This window comes from Passer domesticus, chromosome 2, assembly GCF_036417665.1.
Source record: "Passer domesticus isolate bPasDom1 chromosome 2, bPasDom1.hap1, whole genome shotgun sequence".
Lineage (NCBI taxonomy): Eukaryota > Metazoa > Chordata > Aves > Passeriformes > Passeridae > Passer > Passer domesticus.
In genome coordinates, this window is record NC_087475.1 from 123,974,671 (window position 1) to 123,993,147 (window position 18,477).

The following is an 18,477-nucleotide window of genomic DNA, read 5'->3' on the forward strand; positions in this document are numbered from 1 at the left end:
ACATACAAATGGCCCTCCAGAAGTGACAGGACATTTATGATTATCTGCTCCAGACCTATGGCGTTGCCACACAAACAGGATGAAGTTAGTATTTCCTACTGAAACAATAAGACATGCTCCCTGATCTCCCTATTGACCCAGTATCATGGTTTGGGCTGGGATAGAGGTAATTTTCTTCTTAGCAGCTGGTGCAGTGCTGTGTTTTGGATTTAGTATGAGAATAATAAAGGTAACACAGCAATGTTTGGGTTGTTGCTGGCAATGCTCAGCCCAAGTCCAGGCTTTTCAGTGTCTCATGCTCTTCCAGTGCATAAACAGCTGGGAGGGAGCATGGCCAGGACAAGTGACCCAAACTGGCCAAAGGGATATTCCATACCCCAGAACATCATGCTCAGTGTACTACCTGAAGGGTGTTGACTGTGAGAGGCTCACCAGTGCTTGGGAATGGGCTGGGAATTGGACAGTGAGAGATGAGCAAGTGACTTATGCACACTCGCTTTTCCTAGGCATTATCTCTCTTTTTACTTCCAACTGTTGTTGTTCTTCTTCTCATCACCATTATTACTATTATTATCGTTATTATATTACATTTTACTTTGTTTCAATTACTAAACTCTTCTTAACTCAAGCAACAAGGATTTTTTTTTTTGTGCTCCTCCCCATCCCACCTGAGGGATTGAGTGAGTGGCTGCCTTGTACTTGCAATGTACCAACAATGACACCCAAGAAAGCAAGTGACATATAAAGGATAGAGGAGAATTCTTAAAGGAACATTTGGGGTTTTATTTCTGCTGGCTAGAGGTAATGTGGTTAGTAATTACTTTAGCTGTCAGTAGATCAGTAAAGTCATCAGTACAGCCACAAACTGTGGACATATCAAAGCAGAAGCAGCCATGACCTTCAAGTTGTAAAATGCTCTCAAGCAAATGAATCAGTTTTTCTCCTTTGCTTCCTGGAAGTGGTATCTCGCTTGTTTGATAGGTTATCTGTCTGAGAAGTGAAATATTTAATACATGTGGCCTTAACACTGTAGTCAGAAAGAGATCATCACATACAAAGAAGGAGTTTAGCAGAAATTATATGAAAAAACCCTTCCAGGATTGAACATAAATGCAACTCAGAAAATTGAGTTAACATTTGGCTATATTACATGTTTTCTTTTATTTTAATGCAGAACCTAAAAACTATACCAAAATAAATGCAACTCTTAGAAAGTTTTGTTACTGTCATGACAAATATTCCCAGAGATATCTCCTAGTTTCGTGTTCATGATGTTAAAACATTTCTTATCTCCTTTGATTAAATATCTACACAGCCAGCCAGTTTAATGTTTTCGAGCTTTCTAATTCTCTGTTCCACTTTTTCAATCTGTGCCTTCTTCCACTAGCTCTTCATCTCTAATTTATGGTGTCAAGCACCAAGTTTTCACAGCGTGAACATTTTACAGGTGCTAGGTCAGGTTGTAAAGTACGTACCAATAATCAGTGGCTTTAAAAGTCTTGGTCATTTACATACAGTGGAACATCAACATGAAGGCTCAACTGTTTTTATCAATTAATCAGGTTTGCAATACTTTTAACATTATAAACAAATAAATATACAGCGTCTTGTCACTTACTTGACAGGAAATAAGTCTGACTATCTAACCAAAGATCAAATTACTTTAAAATATTGGACAGCATGGTCTACTATGCAGAGACTTTCAGCTTTGAATGATATGCTTTTAATACACATTCATGGAGATTTAAATTACAAAGATAACTGAAGAGCATTAAATAGATCTGAGCATGTCATCATTCATGTAGTAAACTGTTGAGTAACTGGGTTCCTATTCCACAGTATATAGTTACCCTCCTTTTTCCTTTTGTACATGAAATAATCTAATTGGATAAAATAACCTAATTTTTCTCATTTCACATCAAGAAGTGAAAGTAAAAAGACCGCTTTTCATTTTTTTAAGTGTGCTTTTTCAGATTTTCTGTAGTGCAAGAGGTAATTTAGACAGGTACAGCATTGCATCAGTAGTCAAGTGCTGGAAAGGCAGCAGCTCTCTGGGACTTAGCTCAAAGCACCGCTTCAAAGGGCTACTTGAGACTTAAGTGCCTGTTACACAACCCAGTGATGCAAGAGCAATGTCACTGAGGATGGCTGGAGCACTGCCCAGGGACTCTGCAGGCAATGCCAAATATAGACTATGTAATAATACATGCACACTGCCAGAGAAGAAAACACGAACCTTTATATTTCAATGATTACCACAAAGGAAATGTTTGAATTAAAAAGTACTTCATGACATTTTCCTTCAAAACTTTTTTTTCCCCCCTCTTTTGCCATTCTGCCTGAAATGTTTGAGCACAGAAAACATGAGAAGGTCAGAAACAGCACCATGACTCTGGAGATGAGTTACTCCATTATGGGGAAAAAAAAACAGGCAAAAAAATTCTCTTATCCTATCTGAAGACTACAATATAATGAAAATGCTGTTTGTCTGGGAAGGCTATCCAGCATACCACAGAAATACAGAATTATATAATAGTTCAGGTAAGAAGGGTTCTCTACAGATTATCTAGTCCAACTGCATTGACAGGGACACCTTCCACTATCCCAGGTTACAAACCCCATCCACCTGGCCATGGACACTTCCATGGATGGGGCAGCCACAGCTCCTCTGGGCAATCTGTGCCAATCTTTCACCACCCTCACAGTAAGGAATCTCTTCTTTATATCCAATCTAAATCTACCCTCTTTCAATTTAAACCAGAAAGGAAGAGAAATGGTATGCTGAAAAGCCAAAAAACTTCACAACAGAAGGCAGAACTGGAGTTGAAGGAAAACAGGGGTTGGAGAATGCCACACAGTCAGGATGGGTACTGAGAAGTGGTAACATATTTAGAGGTTGTACAGGAAGACAATGAACACTGACTGTTCAAAAGAAACATTATTATTCTTTGCACATCAGGAATGAGGCAGGAGTTGGAGAATGGATGCAGCTAACAGGTTTTGCACAGATTTGCTTCCATTAAAACAACCTGTCACCACAACTGCAGCTAGAATCCAAAATATATCATCAGCAACTGATTAGTATAAAATTCTAAATCGCTGTAAGTAACTGATCTGTGTAAAAATCTAAATCACTGTCTTTCAAAATGCAGCAATTTACCAGACACACTGAAACTAAGACAACTGAAGCTGTCTTCACTTCTCATTTCAAACTGCATGGCAGAAGGCAGTCTGCAAGAAGCAAGGTTTCATTTTCAATAATGATAGAGCTATTCTGGAGTGAACAACATCCTTGAGAGAGTTAGCATAGATTTAATTGAGACTCTTGGAACTATGAATAGTTTCAGACCAAGCACTTTTTTACCTCATGTATGGCGTTGATTTTTGTCTATAAAAAGAATTACTAAGGATTATAAGGAGTCAGATGGAGAAAAATCAGAGTTAAAAGGAAATGTTTTATGGTTATAATTAAGTATATGATTACATCCCTAGTTAAAAGAACAACTATAAAGGGGGATAGCATTTAAAATTGAATACAAATTTATCACACAAAGTTCAAAAATCCAGACTGATCCAAAGGCTCATTTTTACAACCAACATGCCTGAGCACTTGGAATTACTTAATGCTCTCACTTTCCACCTGTTCAAAATCATTCTCAGCCTGTGAATAGAATATTTTGTCATGGCAGGTTTCTCTACACCCTCCATAATGCAATCAATTATTGTTTAGTGCTGTTTCCCACCACCAATAATGAATGCCTTGATCAGAATCTCAGAGTGCTTTTTTGATTGCCCACAGTCCCTTCATTTCCAGCGCTTGCTCTCAATCAGATCAAGTGATTTAAATCTCATACTTAATTTAAAACAGATGAAGGGGGAATTTAAGATGTTTCATTTGTGTAAATACCAAATTTATAACAATGAATATTATCTTTTATATTGCTACACAGCTTAATTTATTTCATCTAAGAGCAATAAAACAGAGTAAGCACTGAGCAATCCTAATAGCCAAGCAGAATCAAATTATGGGAGAAAAAGCTGACATCTGAATTATAATGCATTAAGGTAAAATTACAGCTGAATTTGAGGATAATTTCATTCAATGTACTTTCAGCAGTACTTCTTTCAGCATTAATTCAGAGTTATATGAACCAAAAAGTGTTTTGAATCTATAAAAATTATTTATGTTTTCTTTTAAGATGTAATAAAGTTACTGCTTGTGTGACAACACCATATTGGCAGTGAACATTTTAGCTTATCATGTACATTTCATTGTATAAATGTCAGAAATAAGTCTGGGTTAGGAAACTAAAACAAGTTGTAGAAGAGTTTTTAGCTGCTTTAAATACAGAGCTAAAGATGTCAGCAAGTTCATAAAATACATGGTTTTGAGACAAATAGATTTACCTGTGCAATTTGTGGTGCAATTCCTCAAAAATAAGTCATGAGACTGATATTATTTGCTATTTAAGTAATTTCCTTTTCCAGGATAGGCTTGGTCTAATGGGTTTTTTTTTGCCATGGAAAAGTTGGGAGGCATGTCAGCTGCTCTTGGAGGTTGTCAACTCCACTAATGGCTGAAACGCTATGGTGGGGGGGAGGCTATGGGAAGAGAAGGAGTAATTCGTTTCTGGGATAATAAGGAAGAAAGGACATTAAATATACAATATCAGACAATCCAAAGGGAGCCAAGCAGAATTCTTTTCATTAAATGGGAGCCTAGCAGCAGCCAGAGAAGATAAGACATCTGCACATTATTGCTGACCAATCCAACAACATGGAAATAAAAGAGACAAAAATCGCAGAAACTGTCCAATATTCAGAATGATAAAAATACTATTATTGCACAAAGTACCAGTAAAATCCCACCAGCAAAGCTGTATGTGGTTCTGGTCACCTCTTTTTTTAGAGAAATAGTGAATTAAACAGGATGAAGAATAAGCAAAGGCAACTGTAACTGTCACAGAGATCAGAAATCTCTTGAGTGAAAGAGGAAAACCACACACCAAAACCCAAAAGAAGAGATGTGACTTCTCCTACAATAGTGAGTGGGATAAAAAATGAGAATGGAAAGATGTTCTCGAATTTTGAGACAAAGCCAGCACAAGCATAAATGAATAAGCCCACTCCCTAATAAATGCAGCCCAAAATGTATTTGAATTTCACAGCACTGAAGTTGAGAACAAGAGCAATGAGGGAACATGGCTTAACTAGATTGAAGATGAAAATTAATAATTTTATGCAGCATCACTGGAGGCATTTGATTGTGTAACAAAGCTCTTTCCCAATCCTGTGCTACAGAGCCCCTCAATGCAGTATAAATAATCTTGGCAGGTACAACTATAATGCAAATACAATTCTTTCTTTCAAGAACAATTAAAAAATGCTTTCAATGCCAGTAATGTTACAGTGACCTATTTTCCTCACCTACATGGAAATGAAGGCACTTCCTGAATGACAAACTGACCCTTCCACTGCTAATTTCATTTCCTGTTGGAAGCCAAGGGTCACCTCTCCCTCCAACCCATTTGCTTTTGGCTCACAGTAAAAAGAACTTAATAACTGAACCCTCTTCACAGAATTTCAATACAGATCTCTCCAAACTACTGCATTTATCTTCAACATAAGTCTCCAAAGGGCATAATCCACATTATGGACTAATAGCCTGTAAAACTGCATTTTATGAACTGTAGCAGTTTTCAGCAATAAAAATAGAATCAATGGACTCAAGTTGATAACATTTCTTTCCTACCCTACATTGGAATTAATTTAATTTTTATATATTTAAAATTATGAACACTTTTAAAAGCACTAGAACCTGTTTGGAGTCTACAAATCTCTATGCTTACAGCTACAGATGACATATTGTTATATAAACTTTTTTTTTTACAACCAGGCTGGACTCAAAATTTTGTGAATTACAACTTTCATGTACGAAAGTCAGGAAAATTATTTTTTATCTTCTCTTCCTTCTTCCTATTTTGTTCCCCTCCTCTCCCTTATCAGAAATGTACTGTTCCATCTCACCATCTGAATAAAGGATGGCTCACTGCTATTTTAGCTTTAGTCATAAAAATTCATTACTTTAGTGTAATGAAAATCATACTGATGTGCCTCACAACTGCATAAATGTTCTGCTCAAAGAACACTACCTCCGTGAAGCTCACCAAAAATAATTTTCCTTTATTCATAAAGCATGTCAAGGCAAGAGTATTTCTTCATTTCTTTTCATAGTTTTCTCTTAGTTTAAACCAGATCAAAAAACTTCTAACATATGTCCCAGGCAATAAAGGCCCCAAAACCTAAATATTCCAAGTAATTTTTTTTTTGTCCATGTTGAATAACTGTGAAGTCAACCCGAGCTACTACCTGGCAACTCAAATAATCAGGCAATTTGGATGATGCATTCACTGAATTTGGTGCAATCACATCCCATCTGGAGATAAGAACACCAGATATCAGAAAAAGAATCGCTTGCGCCAGAGAGAGACTCAAGAACACAAAATCACAGTTAAAGGCAAAATAAATTACTGCAAAAGACTGAGCAGTTCTTCCTCTTTCCACAGACTGAACATCAACTCATTAACTTTCTCCTTTCCTACAGACACTACAGAAAGGAAGACCCTTAACTAAGCAATGCTTAACTGAAGGGTATTATTTATAGAAACCAAACACTGCTCCTTGGAATTACAGTGTACCCTTGATTTTATTTACACAGCTGAGTGCAGTTCCAGACGATTCACTTCAGCCATCCTTGTTTGCAAACGGACATACAGTAAATTATCTTTGTGCAGGGAAAACAGCCATTAGGGGATTTTTTTCATTAATTCATTCATTCATTTATTCCTATTTCTGGAATTTCAGGTGAATTACTGGAACCAATTTAAAGGGTGAGTCCCTTATAAAAATGAAGTAATTTGATTCCACCAACACTGACAAATGTAGTTACTAACCACACTGAGGGGTGGTAAGGAAAGCTGTAGGGAACACGAATATAGATTATCTGCTAACAGAGCACATTGAAAACTCCTGTTTTGAGCTATCTGTACAAGTGAAGAAGATACTTAAGCCAAATATCTTCACAGGGTTCTAAGAATGACATTTTTATCAAAAGGCCACATTTCACATTTACTCAAATAACATGGAAACAATACTCACAGCTTGGGAGAGGAAACAAAGACCAGACCAAGATCTCTGTCAATGCAACCACATCATGATTTACTGATTTTATCAAAACTTGAAGGCTGTAGGGGTGGACTCATCTAAGCACTTAAGCAATTCAGAATTTCACAGAAAAATAATTAAACTATTTCTATTTCACATAAAACAAACTAGATTATAAACCATCCAGCCCTCCAGGCTGAAGCCTGAAAAATCAGATGAGCTATATGGTAATTTATCCATTAACCTTTACAATGTGTGTCCCATGATTCACCTGAACCACAAATGGAGGGACAAATGCAAATCAAGAAGAACACTGTCTGTTGTCACTACATTTAACATAATCTATGTGCAGTTCTAAATGTCAACGTCTAATCAAGCCTAATCTATTATTGATCGTCTTTTTTGTTTTCAAAATATTCATCTATGACACAAATTTCCACCAGCTTTTATTTCTTCAGGCACATCTCTCAAGTATAAAATGCATCTGTCAGATGAGAGCTATTGAAAATAATTTCCTAATTTGCTTTAAATCAATAGAAACCTACTAATGATAAGGCCTCAGGGTGCTACTTACAATCCAAACTACTTGTTATAAAATTTGTAAGGAAAATTATTAGTGGTAAAGGGAATAGGATGAGCATTACTGGAATTTTTAATGTACTGAAGGGATGCCAAAAGAAAGTAACAGAGCAGCAAACTCCCTACAAGTGTAACCTCCATTGGCCTCCTCTATGGTTTTGTCTCTTGTTAATTAACTCTTTGAACTTCCAACAGAGTTTTTTGCCTTCTAAACATGGAGTTTAAACATGCAGCACGCAAGTTTCAAAATTCTTTTGCTGCTTAATGTAAACTACATGTAAGGTGAAAGTTTTCATTATCATCTAATGCTGACACTCTGGAAGATGGCAGCTTTCTTGCCTTAAGTAATTCAGGTGATTTAGTAGAGGATTGCACTGTCAAATCTAAATAAAGCATCCTATGTGAATGATATGTGAAGAGGGAGAGAAAAAAAATGAACCTTTCAAAATATTGAATTTCTAGTAGGGAAGTTTGTATTACCTACATTTTTACACAAGTGGGATTGTCAACTCCCACACCCGAAAGTCAGGAAAAGCCAGAGCTGAAGTAGTCCCTATGGCTCAGAGATTCCACCAAGGAGAGCTGGTTCCCATAGTGGGAGTCAAACAGCTCCCAGGGCCAGCTGGCCAAGGCTCCTGCTGGGAGGTTCAGACCTTGCCCTCAGGAAGGCTTTAAAAGACCAGGTACCCAAAATGGCAAGAAGGTTTCAGGTCTTTAATTTGTGTAGTACAAACCTACTTCATCTGTAGCCAACATTTTGAGAAACTGAATTTTAATATATCATAGATTTTTAAAACAGGAAGACGGCGTTCCTAGCAGAGAACTTAGTTATGGACACAAAGAAAAATAACAAGTTTCTCTGAAGACCACAATAGAAGCCAAAGTGCTATATCTACCTCTGCCACCTAGATCTGAGAACATAAAAAACTAATTCTTTGGGATTTGCACTGGGTGACAGACTGGTCACCTGAACTAAAAGCTTTGGCCTGTAACTCTTCTCCTCAGATCACTGCTATTCAGACACAAAGGCTTACTCAAAAGAATAGTAGTTTTGAAGAGATCCAACACTGAAAAAAGAGCTCTGCGTGCAGCCTAAAGTTTGCACAGAGCCTTGGATTAAACAACAGTGGCAAAAAATTCTGGATTCTTTTCAACCACCAGCATTCATCTTTCTACACTAGACAAGAGGCCCTTTAGATAATCAGTAGAAAAACTGGAGTATATAACACCATTATATTCATCTGCATCAACAGGAACCACTAAAGTGACATGGAATACCATCTGATTTCCTCGTTGTCTTTTGTAATCTCAGATTTCTTCAGATGCAGCTTTTATATGATACCTGTCTCCCGTGGACCATTTTTCCTCTGTGTAGGACACCCAATCACTCCTTTATCTTTGAGAACACCATATTACAAAGGCAAATTCTCACCCTTACCTTGAGATGTGTATCGATATTTCTTAAGAGAATTTACTTAACTCTCTGAAATTCTGTGTCTGCAAATCTGTAACTTTATGACTTTTTTACCACATACCAGAATCACAGGGCAAGTATTCCTACAGCTGTCTCAACAGCAACAGAGTTTTGGTTCCCCTCATCTAATGGAGGCTGAGAGACACTTTGGCTGGGAAGCTCTTGTGTGCCACAGCTCTCATCACATTTCTCCACCCTAAATGCTAACAGTATTCATATTTACCTAAATTAAATGGCCCTCTAAAAAATAAAGTCCACTAAACCAAATTATTAAATCTAAAATAACCCTCTGAGTGTTTGTACTGTATCATTGTGGCATAGAAGTGTTTAGCAACTTCTGCAATACAAACAAAAGCAATCTACAAGAGACAAAGGTTTTACATTTCCCTTGCTCTCCTTCTCAAAGGTCTTCAGCAGCCACATATAACTGAGAGACTGTGCAATTTTGTATGGTCCTACTTTGTTCAGCAGAAAGTGCTGAATTCAAATCACATTCTGAAGTATGAATCCTTCATCCAAATGTTTTCCATGCAATCAATTTTCAGCCACAAATACTGGAAGCACTACAGAAGAAATTACTAGGTCCCCTTTGATTATTTTTTATATGTCCTAAATATATTTGAACGATTCCAAATTTTAGCAAAATTTTTTCCTGTAAAATTTGATTTTAAACCAGCAAGTGAAACCCACGAGAAAAAAATTAGCCTGGGGACATTCAGAAAGAATGTCACTTTTACCCAGATTAGAATGCTAGTGCATTATCTTATGGAATGTTTTCTAATTTGTTCTTTTATTCCTTTCTTTTAAGCAAGAAGCAACCAGCAGTCAGAGAATACAAATTACAGCAGCAAGTGCACTCTTAACCAAGGGTCCCCAGCCAAAACAAATCACTCATTACATGCATCAATGATACTGTTTGCTGTATGTGACTTTTCCCCTTTTGTTCTAGGTGCAGAAGCCATTAAGTGGATTGAGGCAGTGGAGCTCCCAGAAAATTCACCTTTTAACTGTGTTCTCATTTGTGTGTGTGCACCTCCACAGGGGGTTGTTACACCCGGTACCTGCTGCCCACCTTTCCTTCTGCACTGAAGTGACACAGCACTGTTTCAATCTAAACCCTGTGCAATGTCAAAAACATGTTGGCATCAAGGAAAGCGGTGCTATCAGTGCAGTTAACATACCCAGATTAAAATGTTCCCTCCGGATTGCTGTGTTTATGTCACTGCTTCTCACCTAAGTATTGCTTGTGATGTCCCACCTCCCCTCATTAACGGGGTACTGCTCCTCTCGGAGAATCTGTCAGCAAACACCAGACACCTTCAAAGAGCGTCTGGGACTCAAACAACTGACAGCAAACAAAACCATCTCTCAGGAGGAAAAAAAATCTGTCATCTTCTCAGAAATCTACCTAAACACAAACCAGGAATTTCTATTTAGAGACAAAATACATTTTAAGTCATCCAACTGTTCTACAGAGAGGAAATTTTATTTTCAAGATAATCTCTCCATGAAATAAGTGCTTTTGAATTTTAAACACCTGACCCTACTTGACTGTCAAAAGACATGTCAATAATATTACAGCATATTTTTAATCTAGTCTTAATTTAAAGATCAAAATACCCCTGTCTTTAAAAACACAGAGTAACTATGGATGCTTTATATATGTAGAAACAGAATAGATCCATAAAAGAAAGTAATAGTAGCTGCTGGTTTGAAGGTGGAGGAGTACTATGACCTACTGTAAAACAATTGTTTAAAGTGCAGAAAACTGTTTGTATAGTATCATAAACCAGAGGGGGAGAAATACCCATACATTGTTTGGGCAAAGGTTTTTTATTATCTTTAAAATTATCTACAGCCTCATTAAAATACCTTCATTTATTAAAATTAACAAATCTCTAACTATTAATTGTCAAGGTTGTTTTTTTTTTCTTAACAGGATGACAGAATTTAGTCCACACACAAGTATCAATAAGAGAGAAATGCTGACTTCAAGAAGTATTATGTTGTCAGGTGAGACAAATCAGCAGAACTACTGATTAGAAAAATCTTTAGGAGGTTTTGTTTTGGGTTTTGTTGAGACAATTTTGTGTTTTGTTTTGGTTTGGCTTTTTGGGTTTTTTAATACAATGGATTAGCCAATTTCAAATATAGAACATGCAGTTTATTTAAAGACAAGATTGGTCTCTAAGCTTTGCTCTGCACCACATTAAAATTAGTACTGAGGTCACAAATGACTGCTGGATTAACTTAAGTGACTTCTCCTTAATGATTATTTTGAACAGACTGATTCTTAGATGTGGGAATAATCAATACCTGACCTACACAAAAGGTGTTGCAATATTGATAATGAAAGCATCCTTGGAAATAAAATAAGGATAGATGGAGTAAGTCTTTGGAAGACTGAGAGGATTATGAGAAACTAACAAGCTAAAGATATTCACTGTTTAATTTTAATCATTTTTGTACAGTTCAGTAAGAAATCCTGAAAAAAAATTGTGTTTTTATCATGGGAGAGACATCTTTTAAGCAGTAATTCTCAGTTCTAACACCATATCATAAAGACTGACATATCATTTACAAGTTAAAAACCAGCTTCTGAAGGCAAATTGTTCACAACAGATAGTTTTTTGTTGACCTCCCCTGCCTTATAACATGGCTTCTGGAGGTCAGGATAGATTATGGATAAATAATTCATCCATTTGATCATTCTCTCTGTCACAGAGTTCAGCAAGTTAAGGGGCATATCAAACACAAGGCCAGCCTCATCTTTGTGTCAATGTCACGTTGGGGAAATCCAAGGATCCTAATGAAACATTCCAGCCAACACACACTGCTGGAATAGGAATAGATCCTATCCCAGCTATGCTATACTGGGATCTAAGAACAATCAAATCCTTCCCATACTGTACACACACAAAATTTTCTCAATATCCCTAATCAGTTAAATTAGGTTTTTAAACATTAAGACTTGTCATAACAAAAAATAGTCAACAAAATGGATATTGACTTACTGTGTAACTTACTTGCAAACAACTTGCTGAACTTTGTGACTTTTCTAAAATTCTCAAGTGAAAATTTTAACATCAGATACCCTAAACAAACCCTCAAGCAGAGTTAAGATCTAAAAGTATCTATCTATCTGGAAAAACAGAGGAGATGTTAAGAAGAAAAACTCAATTTCCTATATGCTTTTTCCTTCTCTCTCTCTCCTCGATAAACTTTTTGACATCTCAGAAGAAATGATGTCTGACCAGAGAGTTAAATTGGTAAACTTCAGGAAACACTTCAGCTCCTCTGTGGTGTTTTCACTCCTGAAAATTACATGAAAACTACTGTACTGATCTGGTTTTAAACTCTATCTGCTTAAGCTATGCATTTCTTAATATTTAGGATTTCCATACCAATCATTCTCATTTTCCAAAAAAAAAAAAAAAACAACAACCAAAATATCCAGCCCTCAGTACTGCCAAATACAACACAAGGAATGTATCCTGAACCATTAACTGCAAATCTGTTCATTTTCATGGCATACAAATTGAGGCTCTTGGATAACAAGTCATTTCATGCATATCTGCAACTGCAGAGGTTCCCAGGCCTTCATTAGCACACAAGTCCATATGGGTGTGGGATTTTACACATGGCTAAAAATATTGTTAAAAGTTTGTTAAGAACTTGAAACTAAAATATGATTTTGCTCACGATTTTATCTACATGCTGAAAAGGGAATGGCACAACATTTACTGTGATGGCTTTGTTTATTTAACTTTCTCATGTTTCTGTAATGATGTAAATGCTTATTAAAACATGAGCTGGACAACCAAACATCAGAATTCCCCAGGACTAGCACAACACAGGCAGCAGCACAGCCTTTCCACTGTACTTTAAGTCCTCAAAGTAAGAGACATGTCCTAGCAGTAAACCATCAGCTTCATTCAGAGAGAATTTCAACCTCTCCACACTTAGTCCTTGGTCTCCTTATTGCTACAGGAAAAAAAAAAAAAATCTGAATTCTGTGTTCAGAAAGAGTGCCTAGATTGCACTTCTGTAAAAATAAATATGTGAATGAAAATGAGCCAACTTCTCTGAACTGATGAATACCTCGAGGTCATTAGCAATCTACCTGATATTTTACTACCAGAATCAAAAAGCTTTATTATCTGCTTTAAGCCACCCAATTTACATCAAGTGTAATCATTGTAAAAATAAAGGCTGCGTGAATTGCAGAACTGACATTTGACAATATTTCTTAACTTCTTTTTTGTAAGAGGAGAAAAATGAATGCAGGTGCCTTTTAGAGGTATGAATTAAAAGACCACGCTTGCATAACCTGACAAGAAGTAATGATAGCTGGAAACTGAGAAAGCATCAACTTTTTTACACCTTACTAATAGACATGACTCATGATAAACCCTGCAAGTTCTACAGTTGGCCTCAGGAATTAACTGTCTGGTGATAAACAATGGCAGATACAACCTGAAAGGAGCCAGGGTACAGAAACTCTTTCTGGTTGGCATACACATAGAAACAAATGGTTTCTGATTTTTATATTATCTACATATATTTTATATATCTACATATATTTTTATATATCTACATATTATATATGTAGAAACATTTATGTGTGCATGCTTAGCACAGGAAACTGTTGAGCCGTTACCTGGTGTGACCTTTATCTTGAAAGCTCCCACAAGTTTTGCACAAGGAGCTGCACAGGCCAGCTGCCATTATCTGTAATTTTAGGTCTGACAGCAATTGCCCAATTCATGGTGTTCTGGCAAGCAAAGAACAAAGCTGCACCACAGCATGCAGAAACCTTGCACAGCAGCCTATTCTTACTCGATGTGAGGGACAACCACTGGAAATTTGTATGAAAATGCAAGCGTTCAACTTCCACCATTAATTGAGCCCCCGTTCCAAGCAGTTCTGCCACACACTGCAATGCTTACTCCTCCTATGCAATTCCAAACCCTACAGGGTCTTTCTGAGCAGTAAAAATTAGCCCTTGGCATGGCCATAATATGTTTTTGAACTGACCACTCAGTGAAGATGAATGAGTAAGTTCACTTCCCTGCCAATAGTATTGTTTGTGCCTGCCTTGCTAGAAATTCTCTAAGACACCACACATTGATTTACTGGGTGAAGAATGACAACCTAAGAGCCTTACAGCTATATAAAAAAATGTATTTATTTCTTTCTGTTTGACAAGACCAAAAAAGATTAATCCCAACATGGTTATAATAACAATTTATAAGACCAGAGTATATTATTTATCTGAAAATCCCTCTTTAATAATAGGAAACAAACCATTAAGAATGAAGTGGAAGGGCTGTCTGTTTACCAAGTCAGATTAATAAACCTATTCCCCTTCCATCCTTTTCACCCAAACCATCAAGAGAAGAAACAAGACATTCCTTTGCAATTTACTATTAATGCTGGTATGTTTCTACACACAAAATAGAAGACTAAATATATAAGATAGCAAAGTTAACATATCATTATAATAATTATTGGGGAAAATCCAACAGCAGTTCTTGCAAAGATGTTTTCAAGATGTGCATGCTGAGAATATCACTTCAGGAAAATTTAAAGAAGTTATGTTTCCTCACAAGATCTTAAAAAAATTCTTTGCCACTAGGATTCCAAGTATTAGTAACTGCCATTTTAACCTTCCACATTTAAGTGTTTACACAATGGGCAACTTTTTTATTGTAGTAATTTCCTTTCCTTCAATTCCTGAATTTAGATAAAGCTATCATTAAAAGCAGGCTCTTTTTGCTAGCATTTTATTAACAAGATGGGGGGTGTGTATGAAAGCACCTGTATTAATTCAGTCCATTTTCAGTTCTCTTGGGTTTTGTTGAGTTATATTCATTTTTTGATTTCTGTGGTTATATGGCTATACCAAGGGTAAGAGGCTACTCATTTTACTGAACTTTGGAAGCAATGTGCAGAAAAGAAATTACTCAGAAGTTAGGAAATTCACCAGTACTTTCTGCAGCCACTGGACTTGTTAGGAAAAGTTACATCAACATCAAGAAACCACTTCATCCCTGACAGACTTTTGGCAACTGTCTTCCTCATCCTTCAAAAACACTGTTAAACCACTTTTAAAACACTATTTAAACACTACTAATCTAATCCCAAAATATCAAATATTAGTTTAGAAACCTAAACTGAGTTGCATTAATTGATAAAAACTCTTTGCCTTTGATGCTGTTATGGTGCTTTGCTATCCTACAATAGCAAGAATATATATTTTTTTAAATCATATTCATGTGTGGTGTTAGGCCTTGTGATAATGCAGCAGACATTAGCATGCACTAATGCCTGTGACATCAAAGGAAAACTGGGTTGTGCCACTGTGAGAGTCTGATGTCTTCCAAGCCAGAAGAAATGGCAAAAATCAGCCTTGATGTGATTGTAGGCTCTACAATTACAAACTGGAATTTAGCATGAATGAGAGGTAAAGGAATCACAGAAACTTGGAATGTCCTTGTCCTAACTCATCCTGATGGCACAGGGGCTTTGTGGCCATACTATAGTTCTTCCCCGTTTTCTAGAGATCTTATTCTCTGATTTTACTGTTGCTGAGGTCGATACAAAGAGCACTGAAAACGGACTGCAGAACAAAACTGTGAAAATACATGAACTATATACTTGATAGTACTCCACGACTAAACCCAGTTTGTTTTCTTTCACCGTTACTTCCCACCATTGTCAATTTCAACGCTCCTTTCAACATAGCAGGTAAAGCAATCTCTGTCAGCAGCAACATTTGGAGCTACCCTTCAGTTCCTGTATTCTCAGTCATATCACACTAAAACCTCAAAAAAGCCAAATTGGACAAAAAATAACGTTAAAGGTACAGAAGCCTCTCATACTGTGGGAATAGATGCATCCTCTGCAACTTGAATAGACAGATGTACATAAAACAAGCAGTTCAGGAAATTCTCTGCTCTATCCAGATGCTTGATAACATGGAACATGATGTTTCATAATCGGGACCGGGCTCTTTTTTTTAGTTCTTCCTAACAAAATATTATATCCTCTGGGCGTGCTATGCATATTTATTCCTATGAACAGGATGATTCCCTTCTTAATCCGGAGGTAATTTTCTAAAACGCACACCTTACAACCCGAAGAATTAAAATGCCGTCTTCGGTGCGACCTGATGAGCATGCACCTGTTACAAAGATTTTAAATGGGTGTTTTTCAGACAATCAGCCAGGAGTATGTAGAAATTAGCTGTTAAGGGCAGCCAGGCACCTTTGAACAGTTCGCTCACCAGCAGCAATTCTCCCTAAGGCGCGATGAGCCCTCTCAAACCCATTCTATGGGATCTGCTTTCGGCAGGACCGCAGCAAACCTTAAACCACACTTCAAACAAAACGATGCTAGCGCTCCACCTCGCCGGGAGGCAACTTTCGCTTCCCACACCGCGGCAGCCGAGGGTGCCCGGGGCGACAGCGGACAGCTCCCGGCAGCCGTGGAGTTATCCCCGGCGGGGACGGCATGGGAGCCCCGCTGCTCCTCCGGCCGCAAACCCCCAACTTTTGGGGGCGGCAGGAAGGGGTGGCCGCCGGGAGGCGCCCGGTCCCGCATCCCCGTCCGCGGCCAGGTGCGGACCCCTCCCTCCCTCCCTCCATCCCCTTGCAGCCCTCGCCCGCCGGAAAGTTGCGGGCAGCCCGCCCCGCAGCGCACCCGCGGCCGCCCTCACTCACCGTGGTTGCTGGCGACGTGCCCAGCGGCGGCGGGGCGCGCTGTCAGCAGGGGGAGGAGGAGGCCGACTCTCCAGAGCAGCGCCCTCACCTCACTACACCCCATGGCTGGTGCCCGCCGAGCGCCCCGCGACCTCGGCCGGCCGAGGCTGCCCGCGCTCCCTCAGGCCGGCGGGGTCCGCCGCCGCCCCGCCGGGCTGCGCTGCCTGCACTGCCGCCCGGGGCTGCGCGGGCCGGGCCGGGCTCATCCACCGCCGGGCTCCCGGGGCACGGCGGCAGCACGGAGGGCGAGGGCAGGGGCGCCGGGACCCCCGGTGCCGCCCTGCCGCGAGGGGCGGCGGCGCTGGGCACGGGGAGAGCTCCGGCAACTTCCAGGCGGCGGCGGCGGCGGCGGGCGGGGGTCGCGCCCCGCTCCCTCCGCCGGCTCGGGCCGGTGGCACCTTCAGCCCCGCAGGAGCGCCCGTGGCAGCCTCAGCAGCCTCCTGCGCGGCAGCAGCCTCCTCCCCCGGCCGCGCCGCACGCTGCCCCGCATCCCCGGCCGGAGGCAGCGCCGAGGGGCTTCAGGTGGAGCTTCAGGTTCCCCAGGTGGAGCGCAGCGAGGGCGAGAAGGGTCGGCGACTCCTCCTCACGCTCCCGAATGCATCAAGGAAACTTGCGGGGCGGCATCCCCGACCCTCCGCCGCCGTGCCCGGCTCTGCCGCTCGCCCCTCTCAGTCAGTCTCTGTCTCTCCCCCTCTGCCGCGGAGCAATCAGAAACCAGGCGGCTCTGGTGTGATGCTCGCTGCTCCCTCCTGATTTGCGTGCCGCGCTGCCGGCTGCAGTTTTTTGGTGCCGCCGCTCCCCTGCCGCCCGCGGAGCGCTCGCTCGCCCCCTCCTCCGGCGCGGCCGCGGGGCCGCCCCGCTGCGCGCAGCCCGGCGGGTGCCGGGTCCGCCGGGAGCCAGCGCGGCCCCGCGCCGGGGGCGCTCCGGCACTCGCGCCCCGCCAGCCAGCGGGCGGCCCGGCGCGCCCGGGGGCAGCGGGGGAGGGAGGGATGGAAGGAGAGCGTCGGAACGGCGGCCCCTCCTCAGCCGCCCGCCCGAGGGGAGCGCGGGGCGCGGTGCGTGAGGCGGGCGCGGGAAGCGCCCCCTCGCCTCGGCGCTGCCGGCAGCGCCGGGCCGAGTGCGGCGGGCTCGGCGCTAGAGGGGGTTCGCGGACAAGGCACGGGCAGAGCGCAGCCCCGCTCGGGAAGGGCCGCGGCCGCCGCTCCGAGGGGTGCGGGCCCCACCGCGGACAAGGGGACTCGCCCGGGGCTGCGCTGCACTGCGCTGCTGCTCCGGAAAGTTACGGCCAGGGCATGCAGGGGACAAGCGAGCGTGAGTCGGCCGCGTCCGGGCATCCCTGGAACATTTACTCCTCTTCTTCTTTTTTTTTTTTTTTTTTTTCCTTGAATTAATTTCTCCACTGGGTACCAGGAGCTTGTGGAGGGCTGGGGAAGCCGCCTCAGGTGTGTGTGTGCTCACCTGATCTCATCTGATCTCATCTGATCTGATCTGCCGGCT

General features: G+C 40.7%; 1 protein-coding gene and 1 long non-coding RNA gene across 13 annotated transcripts in view; both read right to left on the minus strand.

Annotated features, from left to right (window-relative positions):
- Positions 1–17,782, minus strand: part of EPHA6 (EPH receptor A6) — a 372,934-nt gene extending 355,152 nt beyond the window's left edge. For 8 of the 12 annotated variants that reach the window (XR_010357084.1, XR_010357081.1, XR_010357085.1 and 5 more), the window contains exon 1: positions 16,942–17,778. Coding sequence is in view for 5 of the 12 variants with exons in the window: in XM_064411103.1 (XP_064267173.1) it covers positions 16,942–17,044 (103 nt within the window). In the remaining 7 variants the exon portion in view is untranslated. Of the gene's footprint in view, positions 1–16,941 lie in introns of all 12 variants that reach the window. The other 4 variants (XM_064411107.1, XM_064411102.1, XM_064411104.1 and 1 more) reach the window with 3 other exon arrangements.
- Positions 14,388–16,838, minus strand: LOC135295646 (uncharacterized). Its single transcript, XR_010357784.1, has 2 exons — positions 16,506–16,838; positions 14,388–16,403 (listed from the first exon to the last, which is right to left on the minus strand). It is a non-coding gene; the product is annotated as an uncharacterized LOC135295646 (long non-coding RNA).
- Positions 17,783–18,477: the final 695 nt, after the last annotated feature.